The sequence below is a fragment of the Enoplosus armatus genome, chromosome 20 (genome assembly GCF_043641665.1).
Source record: "Enoplosus armatus isolate fEnoArm2 chromosome 20, fEnoArm2.hap1, whole genome shotgun sequence".
NCBI classification, from domain to species: Eukaryota; Metazoa; Chordata; class Actinopteri; order Centrarchiformes; family Enoplosidae; genus Enoplosus; species Enoplosus armatus.
Window position 1 is genome coordinate 19,715,760 of NC_092199.1, and position 25,318 is coordinate 19,741,077.

Below are 25,318 nucleotides of genomic sequence, written 5' to 3' on the forward strand. Positions count from 1 at the left end.
TCATGAACACGTTTCTGTGAGCGGTATCAAGGCCACAGTCGCTGTCCATCTTTATTTTTAAAGAGGGAATACAACTGGCTGAGGATCAACTCAATGTTCTGTCGAGGTCATTCCGTCCTCCGGTTGACGGCGCAAAAAAACCCAACAACAACAAAAAAAAAAAACCCTGCAACGTTCCCTGCTGTTACCCCAAGAACGCTCCCCACGAGGAGCATCGCTGCGAATCTGGGTTTTTATTGCTGATGTCACGCAGCGGTTTGTTCGAGTAGTTCTTGGTGAGCGGAGGCCCGGCCCCGAGGTCGCAGACTGGCAGATGCGAGGAGTAGCGGTTGCATAATGACGCAAGGTGGAGGCTGGAGAGGGGAAAGGCGGCAGAGATAAAAGGAAAGAAAGGAGGCCATAAGCTGAATATTCACTGCCTTCAGTATTTATTAAATCACTCTGATCTTGCCATTTGATTTATATTCTGTTTGTTTCAACCACAAATATAAAGGGGAAAAAAAATGACTTGCTTGCTCGCAGGCACTCAGGGGCTATGCTTGAATTCTGCAGCCAGAATGGCCACTTCTTTATGGACGTAATTGACCATGTGGTGCATTTCACACACACACACACACACAGATAAGGAAACTGTAGCTATGGAGAAATGCCTTGGAGATCTATGGAAAACATGAAAAATCCATTTCAACAACACATCTAACACAGAGACTTTGATCACAGGCCCCCTGAAAGGCTTTAAATTTCAGCGCGCAGTGTATTTTCTAGATAAAACCCGCTGCCATGACCCCCATAGCGGCCCGCGACTGAAACAACCAGGAGATACAAATTGCATGAAGAAAAAGCGCAATCGCACACACACACACACACACACACACACACACACACACACACACACACACACACACACACACACACACACACACACAAGTGTACATCACATGCCTCAGGAAGTAAAAGCTGAAATGATTTGAATATTTTTTTGAGGGGGGGATTTTCTGTACTAGTCATGCTGAATATGGAATAGGTCTGTTTTTTTTTTTCTCACCATCGACATGTTTCTGAAGTATTTGTTTTTCACTTGGGTTTGGTAGCTCACCGGTCATTGAGGCGTGGTAAGTCATACGTGCATCTGTTTAATTTAGCGTGAAAACTCATTCATTTACATTCCAGCACACATTTGTGTACGCATACACCGCCAACCAACCCCTACGTTTGTGTCGTCCTGTCCTCCACTTAAACCGCTGTGTTTTCAGGCCTGATTTAAGTAGCATTTGCTGAGAATTCTTGTTGTTTGTCAAAAAGACCAAAACTAGCAATGTGTTCGCCCCATTTCTCACTGCTTTCTGACTTCCCCACCCTGTTTGTAGCACTCGGCCTCAGCCACAAGCCCATTGGTTCCTACGATAGACATAAATCTTTGATAGGGGGTTACAAATATAGTTTGTTTTTACCTTAAAAAATGCTCAGTAATTTCCTAAAACAGCCGGGGCACTGTAGTTTTTCCCAAATGGTACTCAAACGGGAGGAAATGTGCGTTTGATGGGGGCTATTTTTAGCCGTGGATTAACACAAATTTCGTGTGTAAGTGAGTATTAATGGCACCAGGACTGTATAGATTAGCCTGGTTCCAGGCCACAGGGTAGACACTCGTAGTGACAAGTAGTGACACAAAAAAAAGGCCACCAAAATGGCAACAAGCATAGATGAAATCTATGCAGCTTTACATGTCGTTGTAGGTTGACCTAAAGAATGAAAAACCCTCAAATGGACATATTTCTTCAATTGTTGAGAAGAAGAAAAAAACGCTCCCAGCATCTGCTAATGCAGCTTCCATGTCGACTGAAAATGGGGGGGGGGGGGGGGGGGCGCGTATGTCAGATCTCACATGCTGCCGAAAGGTTAGGGCAAAACCCAACAAAATGAATTCAAAATGCCTGTTCAGTGTGATTATCAGGATTGTGAGATTGACTTGAAAGAAACTGTGTCCATGTTCATCTTAATGTCGGAACATGTCTTCGGCTGGGGAGGCAATACTTGTTGGTTTTGGTCTTTTAATTGGATTCGTTGGCTATAAGGAAAACAAAGACTATTACCGGAACACACGCTAAGATTTGCAAACACTATTTGAGTCAGGTCTGTGGCGGTTGTACTGTCCGTCGTGATGAAGCAGTGAAATGTCTTTGCTACTGAGAGAGCTAACAGCATGCCACAGTCTGAGTCGATTCTCCCCTTATTGATGCAGAGTGGCAGCCAATCCACTCACAGATCGTTCACATCCTTCGAACCCCCTCCCTGCAGCTCCCAGGACCCCCTGCTGTTGCCCGGCCCTGTCAACCCCCTCCCCCCCCGTCCTACTCTCACAAGCTTCCCTTGTTTTTACCCTCCTATTTTCTTTCCTTCTTATATTTCAGCCTCCTTTTTTCCCCCATTTTAGATTCTCTTATCTCCACCTCTTCTTCTCTTCACTTGCCTTCTCTCCATCCTGCAGCAGTTACTAAAGCCCTATTTTTATCTGTCCGTTGGAGGCTGGTCTGGAGCCGCACCCATGCCCGCTGCTCTGCACTGCGTGACAGACTCGCAGCCCACTGGGGAGAGCGAGATAGAGCAGGAGCGAGAGAGAAAATGAAAGAGGGGGGAATAGTTGAATGGGCAAGGAAGAATTACGGCGCGAAGGAAAGTGGGTGGCAGCATGGCGGGACAGATAAGATTGACAGAGCAGGGAAGACGCTGGTGAATGGGACAGACTGCGGATGTTTGTGTGCATGCATGTGTGAGAAAGAGAGATAAAAGAGAAAGACAAGAATATAAGAGGGCTTTGGTCCAGTCACCCCCCTACCCCCACCTCCTGTGTGCCTTCCTGGCATCATATCAAGTCACATCAATGACAGCCAGTCCAGGCATTGCTCCCTACACCCCCTGTCCCCAGATCACATCACAGCACTGTCACGCGCAGGGGTCACTCTCCGGCACACATCTGTTGTCTGGTGTGTTGTCTCGTTTTTTGTTTGGAACCGCTGTTTTTCTCCCGTCAAACCACCACGTCACCTGTCAAGTCAGTCCCGCACCACACTGCTCACCGAGTGCCTGATGTGACCGCCTCTACTCCCCCCCCCACCCCCATCGCTGCCACCAGCAAGTTGGAGTTTTGAAAATGCAACCATTTCTCAACAGGCTGACAGGCTCAACCCACTGGCTGAGTTAAAGCTCAGGCAAAGAAACAGTCCTCCTGAATAAGGAACCTTTAGACTGTATATAAAGGCAACAAACTGAGGTCATGAGTCCAAATGCCAAATTATATATTCACTTAACTGTAAAATTACATTTTTTGTGAATTTCATCTTCCTGAATAATGTGTCTAAATGCCTTTACATAACGCCAGGATGTAACTCAGGTGGGGATGTACCAAGTCCCTTTTTAATTTAGTTTCTGGCCTAAAAACAGTCAAACTGAAGAATTTGACTCTAGTGTTGGAATCCTTTTGGATCCAGTTCCAGGCTAACAAATCTCTTATCGAGTCTTTAGCTCTCCTCCCTGTGATTTATTAGCAAAACTCAGAGTGCAAAGCTTTCAGGCAGCAGGCGTGTCATTCATAGCCGCCCCCTTACAGTCACTTCTGCTTGTTGAAGGTTATTTGAAACAGGGCTGTCTGTGGGTCACACAGTCTAATTCAAACCAACATGTCATTTGTTCAAATAAATTCAAAACGCAACCCAGGCAGCCGATCCAGAACATTGTAGAATTAACGTTGTTCTGTCGGTGTCTTGGTTCCTCCGCTGCCTCACTTGACTGACGAGCTAACGTTAATGTAAGGCACTAAAACAGCCTTAACTTGATCCAAAACGTTTCCATATGTGATGCTGAATCCCAAAAGGCCGCCTGTTAAATGTCACGATGGTCCGCTCGGCCGTTCGGCCTGCTAGTTGTGACGGTGACGGTGCATTTTAATGCGCACCACTGGGGTACAAGACATGCGCTCATACAATGAGAAATTTGAATTTGAACAGATGATGAAATATTTGGTTTGAAAATAAATAAAAAGGTTGACAGCGCTCAAATCTGCCGAAGCCAATTGATGCTGAAAGGAGTAACTTCCCAAGTGACCAAAAAACAGCTTGGCCGTCGCCTGGTTACTGTGTTGGCCAAAGGTCGCTTTAGGAAATGAGGCGCCTCTCTCTAACATCACCCAGTGGACTGTGTGTTTTTGTAGTTCAACAACACGAACAAAGTGGTGGGTTTACTCCGCTGAATTTCTGGAGTCCCCGTATACTATATCAACAGTAAACATGTCGACTTAATAGTTATGAACTGAGACGTCCAGCATTTGGAGCGCAAAAGTAAGAAGGACAAAATGCTATTGAACCCTGACTGACAAACCAAAACACAGCCTTAAAAACTATGTGTAATTTTCCTCAGCTCATTACAACCCCCCCAGAGACAACACCATGGGCATGTCCTCCGTGTCCTCAATGGCAACAGCAATTCATTATTTACACCTCTCACTTCTCAAATGTCTCTGAATAAATCGTGAGTCCAACCATGACTCCTTACCTCACACCAGTGAGATTATTTCAGAGCACTTCTGCCTACAGGAAATATTTGTAAAACTAAAAAACTCCAGCCTGCCCGCCAGCTCAATCTTCCCTTCTCTACGTCTGCAGGTGGTCTTCCGTGATCCTGGCTAGCTTCTTTTTTTTTTTTTTTTGGGAGGGGAAGGGGAGGATAGGAGAAGCCAGCCTGCCCATTCTTTTTCTCTTCCCTTTTCTGTGTCTGTATATGTATGTATGTGTCTCCAGAAAACAATCGGATAAGCGGCATCCTGACCTCGCAGACGGAGCCCTACGACCTGTCTTTCTCGCGCTCCTTCCAGAGCCTGTCTCACCTGCCGCCCTCCTATGAGGCGGCCGTCAAAGCCGACCTCAACCGGTTCTCATCCCTGAAGAAACTCAGTAGGTCCAAGCTCACTGCACTAATGCAAGAGTAGGCTCCCTGCCCTGATGCCCTGCATGATAAAACAAAACAAAACTAAACACTGCATTACGTGTGCTCTCCTGACTCCTGACTGGGACTTACTGAGTGGCCCCCGAAGTGTTTCAACTGTGAAAATGATTTGCTTGCTGTAATGAGGACATCAAACAGTGGAAAGAAAGCCTTGAAACACATTTGTGCAGCTCCACATTGAATGAGCATCCAGTGGATGGAGAGGGGGGGCCTTGAATCAGGATCAGAAAATACCCATTTCTCGATTCTGATCCTTCGTGAAATGAGCCTAGTCATCTCAAGAAACTATGAGTCATTGAGATTCCATGCCTCCATCGTCTCCACTTAAAAGGCCGCAGCCACTATTTCTCTTGGAGCGTATAAGTACATTAAGCGGCTTCTCGTGCCCGGCCCGGCTCGGTATTGATTTAGTGGTGCCACGCTGGATTTCTGCTGCGTAATGAGTTCTCATCTCATGATGCTCTCCGAGTGGAACGCAAATATTCCTTAAGGCTTGTGTAATTTCATCATGACTGCCCCCCCTCCCCCACTTCACTGCTGGCTCCCAGTCAAAAGTGAAGGATGACGATCTACAACTCATCCCGTCAGGGCTCACTCCGCAGCTCCACTCGTAGCTGCCAGGCACCGTTTCAAACTAAGTGGCAGAACGGGTTCTGCAGGATGCAGTGCTATTTACTGGTCCTCAGTTGTCATTGGGAGAAAAAAACAAAAACATTACCGTCCTTTTGCTTGAAGAATGCTCGTGAGAATTAACATAATAGTCTGTGCTAGGCGGTAAAACAAAACCAAATGAATTCAATTGTCAAAGATAGAAGCCCACAAAAGAGATACAGTGTAAGAATGGAAAAATATCCTCAGGCGGTGTCCTTCAGTCTTCCCAAACTCTTTTCTGCTTCCAAAGCAAATTATTTGTTGCAGCAAATAGCCAAAAGGCTACGCGGCTTCTTTTTTTTTTTGTTGCTCAACTGGTGTCTGCACACTGATAGATCATGTTGGATTGTGCTGGAGGGAAGATAGAGCGGCGTTTTCATTGTCGGGATAATAAAAGAGGAAGAATGCTGCTGCTTATTAATGCAAATTGGCATCAAACCGGAGGAAAAGCATTTAGCCTCATTGCCGCACAGGACCGTACACACCGCGAGTTGTTCATTCACTCGATGGTAATATGGTTGATGAGTTCGCAACGCCCTGCCCAGATCTTGAAGACTATTATCATAATGAATCGATTTGCAGCGAAGCACCCTGTGGCTCGAGGGCTAAAAGGGGGGGATTTTTTTGGGGGGGTGTAATCTTGACAGGTGGTGTGAACGCCGGTTATTGAAAAAGACAGGCTCAGACGTTCTCAATAAAAAGGTGGAGAGGTCTGCTCTCCATAATTCATCCCGCCACATAAACAACATTGGTGTTCACCTCTGACTTTGTATGATGGTGAAACATTCGTGCGGGTGTTCAGAAGGAATGAAGTATTAGCTTCTTTCTAACATTTTTGAATGATTTGTGCTGCATTTTGTCTTTGAAAGAGGTTTTGTAAATGTGTGTCACTGTGTGTGTGTGTGTGTGTACTCAAAGACGAGTCTTTATGCATGGGTTTGTGTTGTGTGGCATGAAGTTGATGCTACATCCACTCCTACACTCTACTGTCTCTAGCCATGTATTACTGTCTTTTTGATCTGCATGTCATAGCTGTTTGTACACTTGAATGAGGATGAAACATCCACTCAAGGACATTAAAACACTCCTCGATGTGAAGTGACGTGTGCAATAATGCAATTAGCTTTCCAGCATGTCTACATGAGGTGCCTGCGTGCTTCCCCTCCATATTTGTATGATATGACAACCGTTTGTTGATAGACTTTCACATGACCTTTGAAAAGTTTGCCCCCACAGCCAGAGCTGCCTGTAGAATCTCAGATGAAGCCTGGATGTGTGGATGCTATGTGCCTAGCATGTAATAGAGTCTGACTGTGATTTCCTCTGTCTCCCTCTCTGTTTTCTATTCCCCTCCACGAGGCCGGAAAGGTGAAATACAAGATGGGTCCACCGACACTTCTTTGCATTGTGTGCAATGTTCTCCAAACCCACTTTATCCGATTTCCACCCTTGCATTCCAACACCTACCCGTGTTTTCTCTGCGCTTTCACTCCCCGAATCTGCTTTTCACCTCTTGCTTCTGTTTTGTTTGTTTTTTATTCCCGTCTCCTCAGCAGCAGATAAAGACGTGGAAGACTACTACACTCGTAAGCGCCACCTGCCCGACCTGGCAGCGAGAGGCACTCTTCCCTTGCATGTTCTCAAAATCAGTCAAGACCAGGTGGGTACTCAAGTGCTTGGTTTTAAGTGTGCAGGCGTCTAAACAAGGCCGTGCTCTTTGCTTTTTAAGCATCGATTAGGCAAAGCAAGCGTGCTATCTCTGAGGCTCCAGATTTGAATTAGTTAGAAGCTATAGCTGGTCTCTCGCTTCTTTCTGCAGTGGTGGGTGGCAGAGCCTTTTACCCCTCAGCTTGTGAATAAGCTCATATCATTCATCTTTTGCTCTACAGCACCGGGAACAGCAGCAGCAGAGCCAGCCCCCGCAGTCCTCCCAGGCCCCTCCCCAGTCGCAGTCTTCTCAGCAGCAGTCTCAGCAAAGGCAGAGGCCCCGTCGCGTCCAGAGGGCCATGTCCCAGGACCGCGTCCTGTCCCCGGAGAGGGCCCCACAGCAGGATTACAGCACGTCTTCTAATGGTATGTCCCCATATGGAGGCAGGATCCTCTCCGACGAACAGCTCCTGTCCGCCGAACGTCTCCGATCCCAGGAGCGCCTTCTTCCACAGGATCGCCACACCTCCCAAGATCGCCTGTACTCTAAGGACCGTATGTACTCCAAGGACCGACTCCTGTCGCAGGATCACCTCTACTCAAAAGACCGCCACTACTCTCAAGACCGCCTGTATTCACAAGATCGCCTGTATTCACAAGACCGCCTCCTGTCCCAGGATCCTCTGCTCTCGCCGGACAAGCTGATGATGTCGCTGAAGCGCGGCATGGTCAGCAGCATCTCTGGCGGGTTTCGCGGCAGCGACATGTCTATGTCGCGCGCCATCTCGCACACAGACGTGTTCATACCAACCACGCCTCTTATGGATCGCTACAAGATGACCAAAATGCACTCCCATCCCAGTGCCTCTAACAATGGCGGCGGCGGAGCACCGGGAGCAGGAGGCTCCGGGCACTCCAACACTTTAGCCATGAACCAGACAGCATCTAAGAGGCAGGCCTTTGCCTCCAGACGGACTCATACTGTGGAACAGCTCCACTACATCCCACAGCACCACCAGCAGCAGCCACAACAGCCACAGCACTACCGCACAGGCAGCAAGACCGAGGTGACTGTGTAACGGCAGCCAGGACTTGGACCTGGACTGCACCGGGAGAAGCACTGCTGTGTGCCAGGGGGTGGGGTTGATTGAGGTACGCGGGTAAACTGGCCTTCTTTTAGAGTAGGACGGTGGCGATTTCACTTTCTTTGACTGAGGGTTACTGCAGAGTCAGAGATTCCAGGACCAAGAGCATCCACTAGCTTACTGTGAGAGACCGGAAAAACGAGCTACACTGTACACTGCATACACAGGCCCAGCCAGATCTGAAGCCAGAGTGGGTTGTGGATGGGGGGTGGGGGGGGTGATGGTATTATCCAGCTAACTTGCCTACTCTGTTATTTCCACTGTCTTGATTACCCTATTCATCCACAGGCCACGGCCTCATTCTGTGTATGTTTTAGTGAGAAAACACTGATTGTGTCTGTTGAAGCCTTTAACGGCCCCCTCTGTCCAACAAATCTATTCTGTGACCTTTTCTGGCAAATCTTAAAGGGCTTTGCATGGTTAAACACATAGACCGATTCCTCCGTGACTTCTGTTGTGCAAACACAACACCACCACAGGTGATGAACTAGGATGAGCCTGTAATAACTTTATAAATATATAAATAAATGAATTTAAAAAAACAGCCATTTGTACGCCCTGTCCTACTCATAGCTCTAGAGAATCTCAATGAGAGAAATTGAAATGGATGTTATTAGCACTTCTATTCGGTGCCTCCGACAGATGTTCCATTTCTAAAGATGAAGTGGTTTTGTGGGTTACAAAGCACAATCAATAAAAAAAATATTCTGTTCGGTTTTGGATTTTGTTTTTGAGTTTGAATAGTGATGGCTAGCTTGTTTTGTTCTTAAAGCAATGGCAGGTTTTGTTTTTTTTGCTTCCAGTAGACAATTGTAAATAAGCTATTCTAGAAGCAGTGTAATGGACAAGTCTGTACTGGATGGACTTTGTATTAGACTGTCTGTTTTCAATAGATTCTTTAAAAAGAACAAAAAAAAAAACAACTATAAATCATCACTGTTTCGTGAGTTCAGAATAGAAACCCACTTAACCAAGTATTTGACAGGATCAATTAATACTATACTGTGTGTGTCTTTGCAAAACTGTTTGTAGGACGAGAAGTGAATGAATGTGTTGTTGATAACAGATATACCACTGTTCATATTTGGATGTAGACTGTGTTCCATTGACATCAGAGGAGTTGAACATCATGGTAATGGATTATAATGCTTGTTATAGTAGGGTCAAATAAACCATCCATATTTTTCTAAACATTCATCATTGTTCCTTGAGAGATGTCTGTGTTGTGTGTTTGCTTAAAAAGAAATTGACACACCACCACTGTGAGTCCTAGATATACAATCATATTTCTTGATTGAGGTGAGAGTGTTCATCAAGTGAGAGCTTTTGCAGTGGAGGCACAGATAACCTCATTGGTTGAGTTAAATTTCAGCATGTGGAGTCTAAGAACCGGTTTTCCTGGGTAAAGCAAGATTAGACTGAATCACTGTAAATAAGGCTGGAGGTCATGAAGGAGGTATGTTATAGGCCCTAGTGGTGTGTTCGCAGTCTAGGTAAGCAACCAGCTAAATGGCAAAACAGGTCATTTTTCAATGCTTCCCGAAACGACACACAATTGTGTTTTACTGACTAACGTTTATGCATAAGCACCAGATGCACTGTATTTAGCCTTTTATAGCGAAACGCTAATTCACAACACCTGTCCACAGGAGGCCTTTTTCTTTAAAGTTAGAATAGAAAGAAGAAAAGACAAGATGTAAATTCAAATAAAAAGACATCAAAGCAAAATAAAAATACCATACAGGTGTAGAAATACAATACAATAAAAAATACATCTGTCTCATTGGTGAGATGACGACGCATCAGCAACCTTAGGCAACAAAAACTGCTTGGTTAAGGTAAAGGACACATCGTGATCATTGTCATAAGAAACCAGTGTTAGCTGTTGGTCTCTCTAAGACCAGGGGGTTCTGCCAACAATGCTGTTAACACAGCGGTTACATGTAACCTAGACATCAAAAAACTCAACCCAATCTCCTGCTTTTTGTAGCAGTACACGAACGTCACTCCACTAGATGTCCAAAAGACTTTTCAACCAAATGTGCCCCTAGTTTTTAGCCTAGACCTCTAGACCCCTTTTGACATGCAACAAGCTTACTTGGCATGCTATACTTTAAGGGGCAGTCCAGAAATTGTACAGATAAAAGTCACTAGCTTATGTGTAAAATCAGTCAGTTTGTGGAAACTGCTCCTCTGGGGGTCTGGAGGAAGTTCCCAAAGTCTGACAAAATAACTCTCGAAGTTATGTGGAATTGGGCTTGGAGACTACACATTTAGAACACAAAGCCTGCATTAAAACTGGGCGTGGAGTTTGAAAAGCTTGCACATGGGCAAGGAAGGTCTGAACTATCGGGTTGCATTACGGGAAGTGTAAAGTTTTTAGAGCTTGACGGATAGAGACTTAAAAATCCGGATCTCTCGTCCTCCGCTGACTCGATTTTGACCTTTGTCTTTCAGTCTGTCTCTCGTAAGTCTCCCCAACTCAGTCTCTAGAGTACCCTTCAATATTTTTGTAGCAGTGTGAGAATGTGACGGTACTTCCTGCTTTGCTGATTGGTTGTTTGAAGGAGTTTGAACAAGCGACCAATGCATTTGTCTGGTGAGGATAGTTACTGAGATAGTTTGAAATTCAATTTCTTCCTCATAACCTCCAGTTAACAAGCTTGTGGTGTGTAAACATCCCTTTTGTCCCTGCCCACTGAGGCGTAACGCAGCCAATAAGATTATGAGCTCTGCCTCAGAAATGTCTTTGTATAATTACAACTCCAATCTACAATCTGTAAAGGTCTGATTTTACAGAGGTGGGTGGGTGGATGGGGTGGGGGGGTCTCACACCTTATCTGACAGTCTGTCACAGTCAGACCCCACATCTTTAACTGACAGTGTCGCCATGATATATGGCGCCAGCGCTGGCCGGAGCAGTACTTCAATTTGACATCTGAATTAATATGGTCGACTTTAACGCCGGTCAGTGCAATTTCAGACCTTCTTTAAATTCATGGCAATCCACGGGCGCGAAAAGACTATTCTCACAGCAAACAATGGCGCCTGCGATTGCACTCCGTCCACAAACAGACGAGAAAAGAAGAAAAAAAGCGGAATAAGTTTGGAGTTTCCAATTTACACTGATCCTGTAGCCCATCAGCATTTAAATGAAAATATGAGTCTGCAATCAAAAAGAATCTATGGATGGGAGAGCCGCTGGAGCGTGAGAGGTAAGATGGCTACGACAAGCACTGCAACTCAAGCGGAGGGAGGAGGAGGAGGAGGAGGAAACTGGCCAAGAACAGGGCTTTCCATAAAATAATCAGCAGCTTTCAAACTGTCTTTCCACATCTCATGTGGCACACGTCTCTTCAACTATGTCTTTCATTACCCGTCCATTCCACTTTCAAAGCAAACATGATCCGGGGCCAGAAGTCTTATTTTGTCGGTTAAAAATTTAGTTTGCTCTCCCTGTACTTCGTCCATTTATCCCAGTCTCGGTGGTGCTGTGAGTGAGCTCTGTCCGAGAGGCCGCCGTGTCTGGATTTGAAATTGAAAGAAACCTTTCGGTTCTGATCCTCGGAGAGTTTCTCAGTGACATTCAGAGGATGTAGTTCCCTACTGTATTTTCTCCCTTCTGGCCTGCAGACGGATTAAAAAAAAGGTGACAGGTGCGAAACCAAAATCTTCCAGAGATCACACACAAGGGAAAAGATCTATGTTGTTCTTTTTTTTTTTTAATGAAAGCTGCTGTGGATAGAGCAACACAGTGGCCTGACCCCTTCCAACAAATCCACTGTGTAGCAAATAACAAAATAACAAATTATGATGAAAGAAATGCTACGTCTGTCAACCTCTGTATTGTAAATGGGTCCTATAGTGTTAAACCTTTGACTAGTGTTCAATTCTAGCAGTTTTTAGGAGTAAATTAATTGTAAAAGTATAATTCTTTTTTTTTGGGGGGGGGGGGGCAGGTCTTAGCCTTCATATAGCACCAACAAGCTCCGCCAACAAGGTTTGGACAGACTGTATGTAGCCTGTGACATGAAACCGAGGACAAAAACAGTCCTTGCACCACTCTCTACTGCTCTGACAGCATGGTCCTAACTGAAGGCAGCTCAGAGAAGTGTATCAGCCATGTACATCACCCTCGCCTCCCCCCTTCCTCTGGTCTGCTGAATGTGAGGCCGCTGCCAAACAGACCCTGTGTCTGTCAAGATTTTATTTCGCCCCCACCCTTCCACCCCCATTGAAGCCACTCTTTCAGGCTACTCTCACTTTCTCAGAGATTTCAGCATCCACATTTGCCGTCCCTCCGTAGCCATGACACATGTTAAAGGCACAGTGCTGTTTCGGACTCAGTTGACGTGAGCCTTTGGCCTCGCCGTGGCTTAATAACAATACAAGAGAAATAAGGACAAAGACAAAATACTTGACATCAGAGCTAGTATTATTCCAACTGTATATAGACTATCGATCTCCTCTGAGAGTCCACTAGTTCTTAATTCCCTAACTCCATCACTTTACCAGGACTCCTTGGTATTATCTCGTCTATGACGACCTTCACCTGTTCTCTCGACGTTACTCCAACTAAAGTCTTCAAAGAAGTTACTGGCACCGCTAGCCCCAGCAATTATCAATAGCTCCCTGGAAACCAGCCATGTTCCCCAGTCTTTGAAACACCCCGCCCCGTTGCATCATTTAAAATGTTTTCAAACGTCGAGATGTGTGCCAAGTTCCTGAAGTTGTTTCTATGTGCTCGTGTTCTGTAATCTCCGGCTGTACTCAGGTCTCGCTTGCAAAACAAATAGATTCAACAGATTCAATAGAGTTATTTCTGAATGATTCACAGGCCTCTTTGACAACAGTTTTCTTTCTCCTACAGAGGATATAATCCCCCATGAAGACGACGCAATTCTGTGGTTTAGCCAGAGTGACAGGAACACTGTTTCTGGAAAGACATGCTTTTTTTAAATGGACAGTTTTAATGTTGTGAGCACCACAGGGTGAAGGCAGATATCTCAGAGACACGTACATCTTTATATCTTTAAATTGATCGAAAAATCCACTTCTAGATCTTAACAGATTACAAATTCAAAACCAGGACAAAAATAATAAACAGCTGCTACTATCCTGGCCACAAAAATGTCAGCGTGTGTTAGCACACAAACGCCAGCTTGAATGTGGATGGAGATAATCGTTGCCATTATGAGTCACAGTGAGCTCCCAACATGCGAGCAGGAGGTGCTGGTTGCCGAGACTAGTTACTGCCTGGCTGCTCAAAACGTGGCCCCAAATCGCCGTCCTCTCCCAGCTTATCTCTCCGCATGCAGGACCCAACCCCAGTTATTTGTGATAATCCACAGATTGTAGGCAGCTAACAGACGTTTGTTTTACGACAGATGCCAGATTCAGATAAACATTTAATTAGCAACTCATCAGCTCTGTCAGAGCTAATTACCCCAGCCTCTCCAGCCCCAGCCAAAAAAAAAAAAAAAATTGCTCCTGTCGCAGTTGGTCGGCGCAGCAGCTGATGCGAGGAGCCAGAGGCAGCAGCAGCAGCAGCAGCAGCAGCGGAGCCGAGGCCCTCGCACCGCACCAGGATTGAGAGACGCTAATCCGGCCATTCTGCCACCACCGGCTCAGGGCAGTTAATGAGAATGGTTTCAGATGGAATTACAGGCCGAGACAACATTGTGCCATTTATCAGCAAGTTTTACACGCCCGTTTGCGAAAAAAAACGACTGCTAGCGAGGTGTCTTGACAGCGCTCTCGGTTGTCATGCAGAAGGAGGTACGGCGTGACTTTTGCATGGAGGCATGGTGGACACACTGTGTGGCTGGCAAGTGATCTCTGGGAAGTGTAGCACAGAAGTGGGTGCTTGGCCGCAAAGAAGAAGAAGAAGAAGAAACTGACAGGGAGAGAAGGGATAGCAGTCTGTCTTCCGCCAAATGACCACAGGATAATCAGACTGTGGTCACTGTGCAGGTTTGTATGTATGCAGAACATGTGAAGAATGATCCAAGACATCATCTCCACGGTTATTAGTCTTTGTTGAGCCCTGCTATCACATATCACTGAAAATAGAACTCTGCATGCTTACATATTATACACACCAAGGCATCTCCATAGCATTCACACTAGTAGCTTCTCTGCACTAACCTGTAACCTAGCAACCGCCTGACGTCTCACACAAGCAGATGATTAAAGGTACCTTCTTTCCCATTCCGAGCATGAACCCTTTGATAGACCCCCCCTCCCCGCCCCCTTTCGACTCAAGCATTCTCTTCCTCAGTGGCATGCCAAGAACACTCATATTACCTACAAATGGGGAAATATGAATCGCCACGCTGCCCTCTGAGACCAGGGGTCTGGAGCGGCCGTAGTCTGCAAAAGCCCCATCATTAGCTGCCCCAGGGAGCTGTTACGCATCTGGCTTCCAGGACAGCGGTTGGTCTGCAGGGCTGGTTGGAGGAGTCCAAAGAGAGGCTTATATTCTAGGACCCGCAGCCCGCCATGTGCGTGAATAAACGGCACACGTGCCACAGCGCTAGAGAGTTTGGAAGGTGGTGTCCTTTTAGGTGTCCCTTTTTGGCCTTTGCAAAACCGCAAAAGCACAATTGTAAGGAGCAGATTCAACAGAATACTTGTCAGGTCTAATGTAAGCTGCTAGCGTTAGCGTGCCCGACTAACGAGCTGCGTTACTTCCAAGGAGCATGTTTCCAGATAGCTACATTGTTTTGTGGGGAATCCAAACACAGTCGCATTAGAATAAATAGCATTTTAATTACATTTTTAGCCATGCTCGCGGCATAGCTTTACGGATCGCAATGTGCTGGACGGTCACTCGGTCAAGTCCACTATTTTGGTCCAGACTGAAACATCTCAACAGCTATTGGATGGATTGCCACGTGATATGATACAGATATCCATGGTGCTCAGGTGACATATCCTTTGTGGCTCTGGTGGGTCCCCTGAGCCACCACAAGGTTTTAGTGAGATACCTCTGCTATTGGAAGGAGTGCGATGAACTTTGGAACACACATTCACAATCCTCTCCCTGGATGAATCATAATAACTTACCTTTCACCTAGCCACGAGGCCGAAATTTTAATTTGTCCTATATTTTGGTTTATGACCTAACACCTGCGAAACTATGATATTCCAGGGAGCAAAGAAGCATTAAAGGGCGCCCATAACGCAAGGGGATACTGCTTGTCGCGATACTCGAGTTTTACTGAGCCAGAGTGTAGCTACCACAGAGACTGGAACGGCAGTCTGAGTATGAGTGGAAGGAAAGCTGGGCTCGATTTACCGTTTGCGATGAGCTTGATTGTAGGCAGGCGTGGATGGCGGGAACAGGTGAGCTGACGAGCCGGACTGACTCATGCGCAGAAACACAGAAAGGCAAGCTAGGACGACAGGAGACACAGGAGGACAGGGTGAACGCGGGGAAACACAAGGGGGAAACTTGTCGTCTGGAAACAACACAACTGCAGAAGGAGCTTTCAACCGACTCTCTGGGCTTGAGTTAGACATTTAGCTAATACTAGCTGCCTTCAGCTGATAAAATCCGCCACTGACGATCATCATTTCAGCCGACACAACTGATACTGACTTGAAAAGTCTTTCGTTTCAAAAATGACTACACCTTTTCGAGCATTAAATCCGCCACTGTTTGAAATTGTGAACTGCACACGGCTGTGCTGGAAGAGAAAGCTTGACAGGCATAGTAACAGTAACTAAGGGAGTCAGGTTAAGCAAGGGGTCAAATCGGATGAGTTAGTAATACTTCAACAGGCCAGAACATTTCTCCTGTGCATGGCCACACTGCAGCTGCACGAGTCCCCGTGCATGTGCACACCAGCAGAATCAGTTTTCATAATGCCACCTGAAGGTGTAATTTGGGAGTTCTACATAGATTGCCTCAGCCTGCATCATTGCTTTCCTCCTCCTACTTCCCCTCATCTGCTCCTCCTCGTCACACCTCTCCGTCTCTGAGTGCATTGTTAAGGCTCTCCAATAACCAGATAAAGGGGACGCCTGGGAACCTGGGCCGAGACGGCAAGAGAACAGAAGAAAGGGGGGGAGAGAAGAGAGAGATGCTGGAGTGTGTGTGCATCTACTGTACATGTTGCACTTTGTGCTTTGGAAAGGGTTGTTTCATCTCAAATGGGGGGGGGGGGGGGGGGGTCTAAAGACTTGGAAGAGGCAGGACTGGGAGACTGGAAACAGGAGATAGTGGAGCGACTGCATATTGGCACTAAAATGGGATATATATTGTAGAGGATGTGAAAATGAAACCAAAACGCACAATCTGGAATGACAAGATAAAGCATCTTTATTCCGGAAGAAAGTGGAAATTAATGTAAAATGATTTGCATACTTGATGTTATTCAAAATGTGTACATAGTGTAGGTAGTTGGATTCAGCTTAAATGTGTGAAATCACCCAATAGTTAAATTTATTCTATGATATTCCCCAACCAGTTACAGCTCTATAACACCTCCTCATAGTGACTCACAGAAACATGATATTGCGAGAATTTCTCCTCAAACACACACACACACACACGCAGATAATTAGCATTTTGATAACTTTTAGATACAGCCGCTCAAACAAAGTCTACAAACTAATCACGGGTGAGTTTAACAGTCTTCAACTACTGAGGGCTCGGAGAGCTGCATTGAAAGGCACTTTTTTCCACACTGGGATCCGTGAGTGGCGAAAGAAGAACATCTGAAAAAGAAACACCCAGAGAGCAACTACCCAGTGAGAGAGGCAAAAAGATCTTAATGCTGGTACTTGCTCTTTCTGAGACACTTTGGATTTTGCTCTTGCGACGCGACGCGCCACTCTCCTGTGGGTGAGCAGAAAGACATTTGCTGCCAGTGGACACGACACCAGAAATTCATTTGGGCAGATGTGCTTTTGTAATGCAGTGAGATGTAATTTTACCAAAATATTTTGCCCAGTGTGGCTTTAAAGCGAGACTATGTAACAGCTGTCGCCGTGGCCACAGGGGGTAATTAACAGGAAAATGGCACGCTGAATTTCTACTCATTTCCCAAGATTCTCTTGAGTCAGGTGGTTTAAAGACAATCATGAGGCAAGCTATCTGAGAGTGGGTGGAATGGGGAGACCCACCAGGGACTGCCACTACCCGCAACTGACTAGGGCTAGTGAGCTAATCAGTTAGCATGTTTAGTGCCAGCTGACCACTATCGGCAGTGGGAGCTCTTCTGCCATCTTACAGACTACATTGGCTGAGCGCTCGACAATGTTTTATATGTTTATTAAAAACTGAACACATGAACACATTTCAGCAGAATTTGACTATTGAAAATGAAGTTTGCTGGTGTTGGTCGAAGTCTTTTGCTGGACAACAGACTCACACATTACAGAATTTGGGGAAAGATTCCATTATACTGACTTTAATACAGAAACTGTATCTTGAGATGTGTTTGTTTGTTTTTTTGATAATGTATGCTGCTTTGTCACAAGTAAATAGAGGTGAAGAATTAAGCAATATAAACAAGTCTCACCACGTTTTTTCTCTTTGCTGTACTGAGTTTGACTCATTTTTGTGTTTCCATTGAAATGTGGATCTGTGACATGCTAAAACATGCAGAGTCATAAAGACAGTAAAGTGACGTCGTAATACGCCAGTGACACGGCAATATCTAACTAACGTTTGCTAACATTGGCTAACATTAGCCACATAAGCTACTGGTCATACCAGACCAAGTACGGCTGTGGCAGCAAAACCTCTGAGTGTACTGAACTGAGAAGGATGCATTGTGTTTCTTATGAACTCAACCTTTCATTTGTAAGTGGAAGACTGTATTATTTTATCTTTTTAAAGTTACATAGTCTCTCTTTGGTCCAAATTGAATCTGAGACCCATGACCCTGTTGGCACCATAACTACCACAATAAAGCACGTGAACTCCTGCTAGATCTGCAGAAGCAAGGCCACTCCAGCTAAAGTCCACTTGGAGGGATTTTCTTTGGTCTTCAGGTTGAAGGTCCATACGTATGTGGGCCCCCTCTGGCGGGTCTTATAGACAGGACACTGGTACACATTCCTGCCCTCCTGTTTGTCCACAGGAATGGCCCTGATGAAGATGACCGGGATGGTCGGGGTGAGCTCTTTCAAGCGGGCATCTGCAATCATGCCAGTCTAAAAGAGAAAGAAAGTTCAGAGGGGGAACAGAGAGGGAAGAAAGGAGGGAGGGAGGGAGGGTGTGTGTGTATGTGGTGGTGGTGGTGGGGGGGAGTGATGACAAGCCAGTCAAGCACAGACAGAAACATTTCACAGAGCTGAGGGAAGTTATAAATTTGTTTGAGGTGCAGTGAAACTTCGGGCAGACGGCGTACTTGCCATTGAGGCAGCTTTTAATGATGTTCTTTTGTAGGAGGGAGAAAAAAAAATAGATGTTTGACTAATCTTGGTTGGCACAAGCGATGTTAAGACTTCCAGTTTGCAGAACACAATATTGTGGTACCCTTGGAAAGTGGTGAAAGTCAGCAGAGTTTGAGTCTGGCCTCAGAATGCACACTCTATAAACACACTGAAACAGAGTGGTCTGTCTCATTAATTAATCCTCCTACACTTAGCGCCTGACAAACAGAAGTTTCGCCATGCATGCACAGTGACTTTCAGGAATGAATGTAAATCCTGATGACTTTGGAAAGCTCAAGAGGACGAAGCCCTAATTTGCGTCTGCATTTGCTATCAAACTTTAAAGACGCCTTAAATACAGATAACTTCATGTTTGTTTGGGTAAATTCAAAAGATGGGTATCTTAAAGCAGGCCGTGTGGGCCCATTGAGATACATTATAGATGAGTATAATGACACTGTATGTACACTGTTACTACGGTAACAGATATCTATCTCTATTGTATAATGTTACAACATATTGACAGATTAAAAATGTATTACAGAGCTTGAGTATTCATCACCATTAAGTGGTCTTTATTTCTATCATATCCAGTCAGCACACAAGGTGTTTATCATATACAGTATCTAGCTGTCTTTGACGTCTGAAACCCCATTCATTAATATAGATGAGCAGGTTTAACATAAATCTTTGACTTTTATTGCTGCACAGAGCTGTGTCCAGATGGAGCGCTGCTTACTCTCCTATTTGCTCTCTGCTGCTCCCAGCCAGTGGCACAGAACTGGCCTTGGGGCTGAGAGGAGGACACCGAGAGAGGAGGAGGAGGAGGAGGAGGACAAGGAGGGGAGAGTTGAAGCCGCCCCGGTCCGTCTGTCCGCCTGTCTATTTGCCTGCGTCTCCAACTTTAATGAAGAAAAAAGGAACCACTCCTCTAAAGGGCGATCTAAGTGTTCAAGTGCACACTCTGCACATTCCCTAATTAAGAAGTCTACGGGGATGCTCCTTGAAAGCTGGGCGCGTATACAGTAGCTGTATGTATGTAGATAGATAGAGCCCTGGGAAGCTGAGTAATGCACTGCGCCCCGAGAGCTGAACGCAAGCAGGATGCAAAGCAGAAAATTAAGCCACAAAGGGAATGTGGAAGCCCTTCAGGGGGAAAATATCGAAGTTACTTGACTTGACTCGGTTTAAAGATGCATTTTGAGGTTAGCTCACCTTATGTTGACGTGCTAGTCTATCATCCATCATCCGCAGTAGTGTGTAAAGGGAATTTTCTGTATTAAGGTGCTTGTGAAGCAAAATGTGCTGGTTTTTTTTGTATCCACACCTTCTCTGGAGACTAGATGTCAGAATCGGCCATTTGCTACCTCTGTGACTGTCAGCTGAACAAAGAGATCAATAAATGACTCATGTACCTGCGTGTCCCAGCGTGCACCCTCCATGTACAGCCCGTGTATGTAGGCCCCTTCACGAGGCGGTACACTGAAGTCCTCACGATTCTTCTTGGTGACATCACACTGCAGACACATGCGGTCCAGAGGCCACTCATTCCTGTCGTCCAAACACAGCGAGACGTACTGTGTCACACCAAGGGTTACATTTTCAACCTTTCATGTCTTAAAGCAACCCAACCCTACCTTCGAGCCATAGCCTGCATGATGGCTGTGAGGAAGGACTGTGGGTTGAAGAAGCCAGCCAGCCACACTGCGGAGGGTAAGACGAAGTCCGTGGACCAGGCTTCCAGCTCCTTGATCCTGGCCAGCAGGTCAGTGAACCACAGGGCCAGGCCAGACATGGAGGGGTAAGCCCGCTTGGTCCAATTGTCTGGCACCATGTCCAGGAAAACAGCATTCTGAAGGTTCTCCATGTCACTGGTCATGGTTAACTCTCCCTGAAGGAAGAAAGGAGAACATTGAATGTCCAACTGAAATCATCCATTTTGCAGTCAAACATCATTGTCAAAGCGAATTTATTATTTATCTATTGGAGATGCACCAATGCTTCTTTTAGCCCTGATCAGTGAATTTCATCCGTGTGTCCTTGCGAAATAGTAAAAAAGTAGTGAGTAGTGACTACTCGTGCAGGGCTAGTTGATGAACTGCTGTAGCTGTCGCGCTAACCGCTGAAATGCAAGCCAGTCCTGCAAGCTAGTGCTAGCGAAGGCCAGCACAAGGCTAAGCTACAAGCTTCTTCTGTTTTGGACTCTGGCTTTCCGTTCCCTCAAAGGTCAACAATGCCAAGATGGTTTGGTCGACGGCGCAAAGTTCAGCAAAGCTAAATTTGATGCAAAAGATTTTCATGCATTTACTTTGTCCCTGTGAGCGAAATCCAGTGATCGGCGCGATTCCACTGAAATGTTTAATTTTGCCGTTTTCAATGCTGGTGTCACCACACCTGTGTTTGATTGACAGCTGAGCTGGGAGGGGTGCTGAAACGCAAACCTTACAAGGCAGGACAGGACGGCAAAAAAACATTACAGTGAAGATAACAGGTTTATCTGTTGACGCCATATGAAGGTCAATGCAGTCGAAAGCTCTAAAAAAAGAAAAACTTGACCTTTGAGTTGAAATTATTTTGTCACACAAAAATGTCACACACGGGTGAACTGTTGTGTTGAAGTGTAATCACCAGAAGACTGCAACCTCTCGGTCATGGGAGCTTAGACTCCCGAGTTCAACTTAAGAAGTTTCAACTCCCAAGGACGGAGTTCGGACAGGCCATGTTTGTAGATAAGAAGACGACATTAGCTAGAAAGCTAATGTGGTTTTTGTGTTGTATCATGGCTGCTGTCTGACTAATCACTTCATCCTTTTCAGTACTACTATTTTGCTCAAACGAGAGCACAGGACGTGGAATTGATCTGTATGCTGCAGTGTAACTTTGATGCGCAGGCTGCTTGTGGATATTAGAAAAATCTGTCGTATAATTTGGCTTTCATCCTCCTTTCTGATCATCTGGATAATAGCTGTCCTAATTAGGACCACTGTTCTCAGTGCTGACAGATGCTGGCTCTTTTGCACAGAAAACTTCTTTGTTGGTTCGTGAGTTTTCATTACAGGAAGGAGCCAGGAGTTCAACGTGTCACTTCCTGTTTGTCTCGGCAGCTAAACATTGGGGGTGACACCTCTCAGCCGCATGAGGTGTTGAACGCTAACAAGCCCTCAGAAACTACCGATGCATACATAAACATGAAGACAAGCACGCCATGCCCGATAAGGAAACATGCTGTAAGATAGCCAAGAGAAGATGGCACTGAAGAGTAATGAGACAGCATACAAGTGAAAACAGTGGTGTCCTTCGCCCACTGATACTGGAGCTGATGCACTGCTGATGAATAGATACCCATGTGTGACAGTCACAACAATTCTTTATGAGGGTGATAAGGTTCAGTAGATTTATCCACATCTGCGCGTTTACCGTGAACCTTTCACCTTCGCAACACTCAGAATAATCCCGACCAGTCAGTTCAGCCATGGCACACTTTGACACACCACGGCACTATGAAGCTGCACCCATCTCACCAAGGCTAACACTCTGATAGTTGCTATTCATTCCACTATAAAGACAAAATATGATTCCATTTGCTGGTACAATAGTCTACATGGCTTTTAAATCACTGAGCCGATTTATTGAGGCTTGTAGTGTCGGGAGATCGAAGCCTCATAACTCCTGACAAACGCTTTTACACCCCACCCCCCCCACCCCTCCCTTTCTTTCTCCTTTCGTTTGTTGTTAACACACGACTCAGTCAGGCTTGATACACAGAACGCAGACGTCTCATTCCTCTCTGCTCCTCTGTAAGCCAAATCTCTGAGTCATTCTGAACACCGGGCCTCTGACAAACAACAGAGAAAAAGGTTTAGTTATGCAGTGCAAGAATACTAATGCAGCAGCCCGTCAACAGCAGCCGAGCCGATGTGGTGTGAATTATAGGTGTTGAGGATAATGGAGGGTTTTGTGGTGGATTCTGAGGGACAGTTCACTTGAAGTGCATTTGTTTTACATCTCAGGTATTTACCTCCCAGCGCCATCCCTGGGAGGACCCCAGTGGTTCTCAAGATGGGATCTGTGGTTCTGATTTACGTGGTTTCAGAGAGTCCACAACCAAATGAGAAAAAAAAGCTCCATTTGGATTAACATTTTGGGGGGTAGGGGGGGTCTGCCAAAACAAAACGTCCAGAAATAAATCATCAAAAAACGTTTCAACTTGCCCGAGAATCATCCCCTTTTCTTCAGTATCAAAGTAATCCAGTGGCAGTTGTTGGCACCTCCATGGGTACCAAACAGGAACTACTAACTGCTATTTTTGTTTTGTTTTTTGTATTTTTCAATTGAGTCTTTTCTATTACTCATTGAAATCATAAAACCAAAAGCCTTGGTTAATAAAGAAAGTAATAATTATGATTTTTCTATGGAAGAAAAAACTGAAACTTTTGCTGAGGTTACAGAACCTCAACATGATTATGACTGAGAGTGTTTTCATGCACATAATGAGAAAGTAGGGCCAGGCATGAATAGAGCTCCAATCAAAAAATGATAAACTTGGTAGAACTAATTGGCTGTCACAGCTGATGATTGGTTATATATACTTTGATATTTTCAGCTATAAAATGCTGGTGGAAAGGGTGGAAAAAGCACTACTACTACATTACTCCATTCAGTAAAAGTCCTGTGCACTGAAGTAAAAGAACAGAAGTATTATCAGCTAAATTTACTTAAAGTATTAATAAAATAATTTCCTGTTTTGTGACTGATGCATCAACGTGTAAGCAGCATTTGGCTGTTGTAGCTGGTCGAGGTGGAGCTAATTTTTTATATACAGTCACTGTCTGTCATCTGTTTTATTCCAGTGGTTACCAAACTAGGGGTCAGGGCCCCTCACAAAGGGTCACAAGACAAAAAGGATACTGTAGGAAGAAAAAACACACATGTTGCTACATAAAATTGCATTCATTTTTCAGAAATATGTGAAATATTTGACAATTTCACCAACCTTTTCGGTGGACCTGCTAACAGCTCATAAACATCTGAAACATGACAAGGGGCCCAAACTAGACCCTGCTTTATTGTAAGGGGTCGCAAGCCAAAAGGGTTGGGAACCACGGGTTTAACCTTAAACAATGTATTCTATAAACTGATCATGTCTTTTTTTAAGTAGTATTCTAAATCTCTCACTAATAACTAAAGCTGTCAAATAAATGTAGTGGAGCAGAAAGTACAATATTTCACTCTGAATTATAGTGTATCAAGTAGCATAAAATGGAAATACTTAAATAAGTATCCCTCAGAATCCAGCACAAAACCCTCCATTATCCTCAACACTTACTTAAATTGTGAGTATGAGTACTACATTCCACAACTGTAAAATGAAAAGCATGCAATTTGACAAAATTGAACAACGATCCACCCTGATGGAATTTCGTAACTGATGATGATAACCATCGCTCTCATGATCGTCTCCCCCTCTCTGCTGGCATTGCCGTCTCCTCACCTTGAGTCCCAGGCTGAGCTCGCGGAGCGAGCGTCTGATCTCCTGCGTGAGGAGGTTCATGCGCTCGCACTCCTGCAGCGCCACCACCTGGTAGGGGGTCCTCTCCTCCGCCTTCCCCAGCAGCTCGGCCATGTTGAACTCCTCCGGGAGTTTCTCCATGATCTCCTCCAGCACCGCCCGCACCTGACGATGTGTGAGGGAACGAAGAGGTGTGTCGGTGAGTTAAAATAGTATTTGGTCCTTCTTACTGTTAAAATTAAAAACACTCAGGACAAGAGACACTAAAGGGGAGAGAGGACTCATTGAAATGAAAGGCTAACGAGAGATTGGGGTTATCTGTGTTAGATGAACTTAGTAGTGCCAGCGCTGACAGCCTGAGAAACTGTAACAGTTTGAAATAGACAGTTCCATAAATATTCATGAAGATGTATTTTGCAAGGCAGCTCTTTGTTTTCAATAACAGTCTAATCCCTCCAGAAAATCAATGCTCACATCATATTTTTGTGGGTAAGTGATGAAAGCTAACGCCTGTGTCAACATTTTCCCAAGGCAACCAGCATTAGCGATCAATCAACGGATTAGGTGCCGAACAAGGGATATGAGGTCATCATATCTATGGATTTTTCAGTTCAAATATCTGATCTGGGTTTGGCAGCTACTGAGCACGCTGAATACAAAGCAAGCCTCGTTGGTAAGCTCTGCGTGGCTGTCATCTGTTAAAGACGGGAGTCTCCAGGCTTCGGATCCAGAAAGGTCACGCCTCGGAAACACACATGTGCGCGCACAGAAAACACTCAACATGCAGTGGCGAAGATGGTTGATACTAGAGGGGTGTTTAATAAAGGAATATTACCAGTTAAACTAGGCTTACTTCAGTAAATCAGGCGTATTTTCATTTCATAAGGGACATTTCGTTTTTAATGGGGAAAACGCTTCTTACTATGACGCTACAGCCATTGGCCAAAGTTGCTTATTGGCTTTAAAAGGATGTATGTTG

General features: G+C 45.2%; 1 protein-coding gene and 1 pseudogene across 1 annotated transcript in view; one reads left to right on the forward strand and one right to left on the reverse strand.

The window, feature by feature from the left end:
* LOC139303681 (protein shisa-6-like) overlaps positions 1-8,375 on the forward strand; it is a 58,561-nt pseudogene extending 50,186 nt beyond the window's left edge.
* A 10,005-nt stretch (positions 8,376-18,380) lies between these two features.
* Positions 18,381-25,318, reverse strand: part of dnah9 (dynein, axonemal, heavy chain 9) — a 122,251-nt gene continuing 115,313 nt past the window's right edge. Inside the window, 4 exon segments of the mRNA XM_070927207.1 lie at positions 18,381-18,608; positions 20,246-20,381; positions 20,468-20,721; positions 24,322-24,504. Of these exon segments, the coding sequence (XP_070783308.1) occupies positions 18,381-18,608; positions 20,246-20,381; positions 20,468-20,721; positions 24,322-24,504 (801 nt within the window).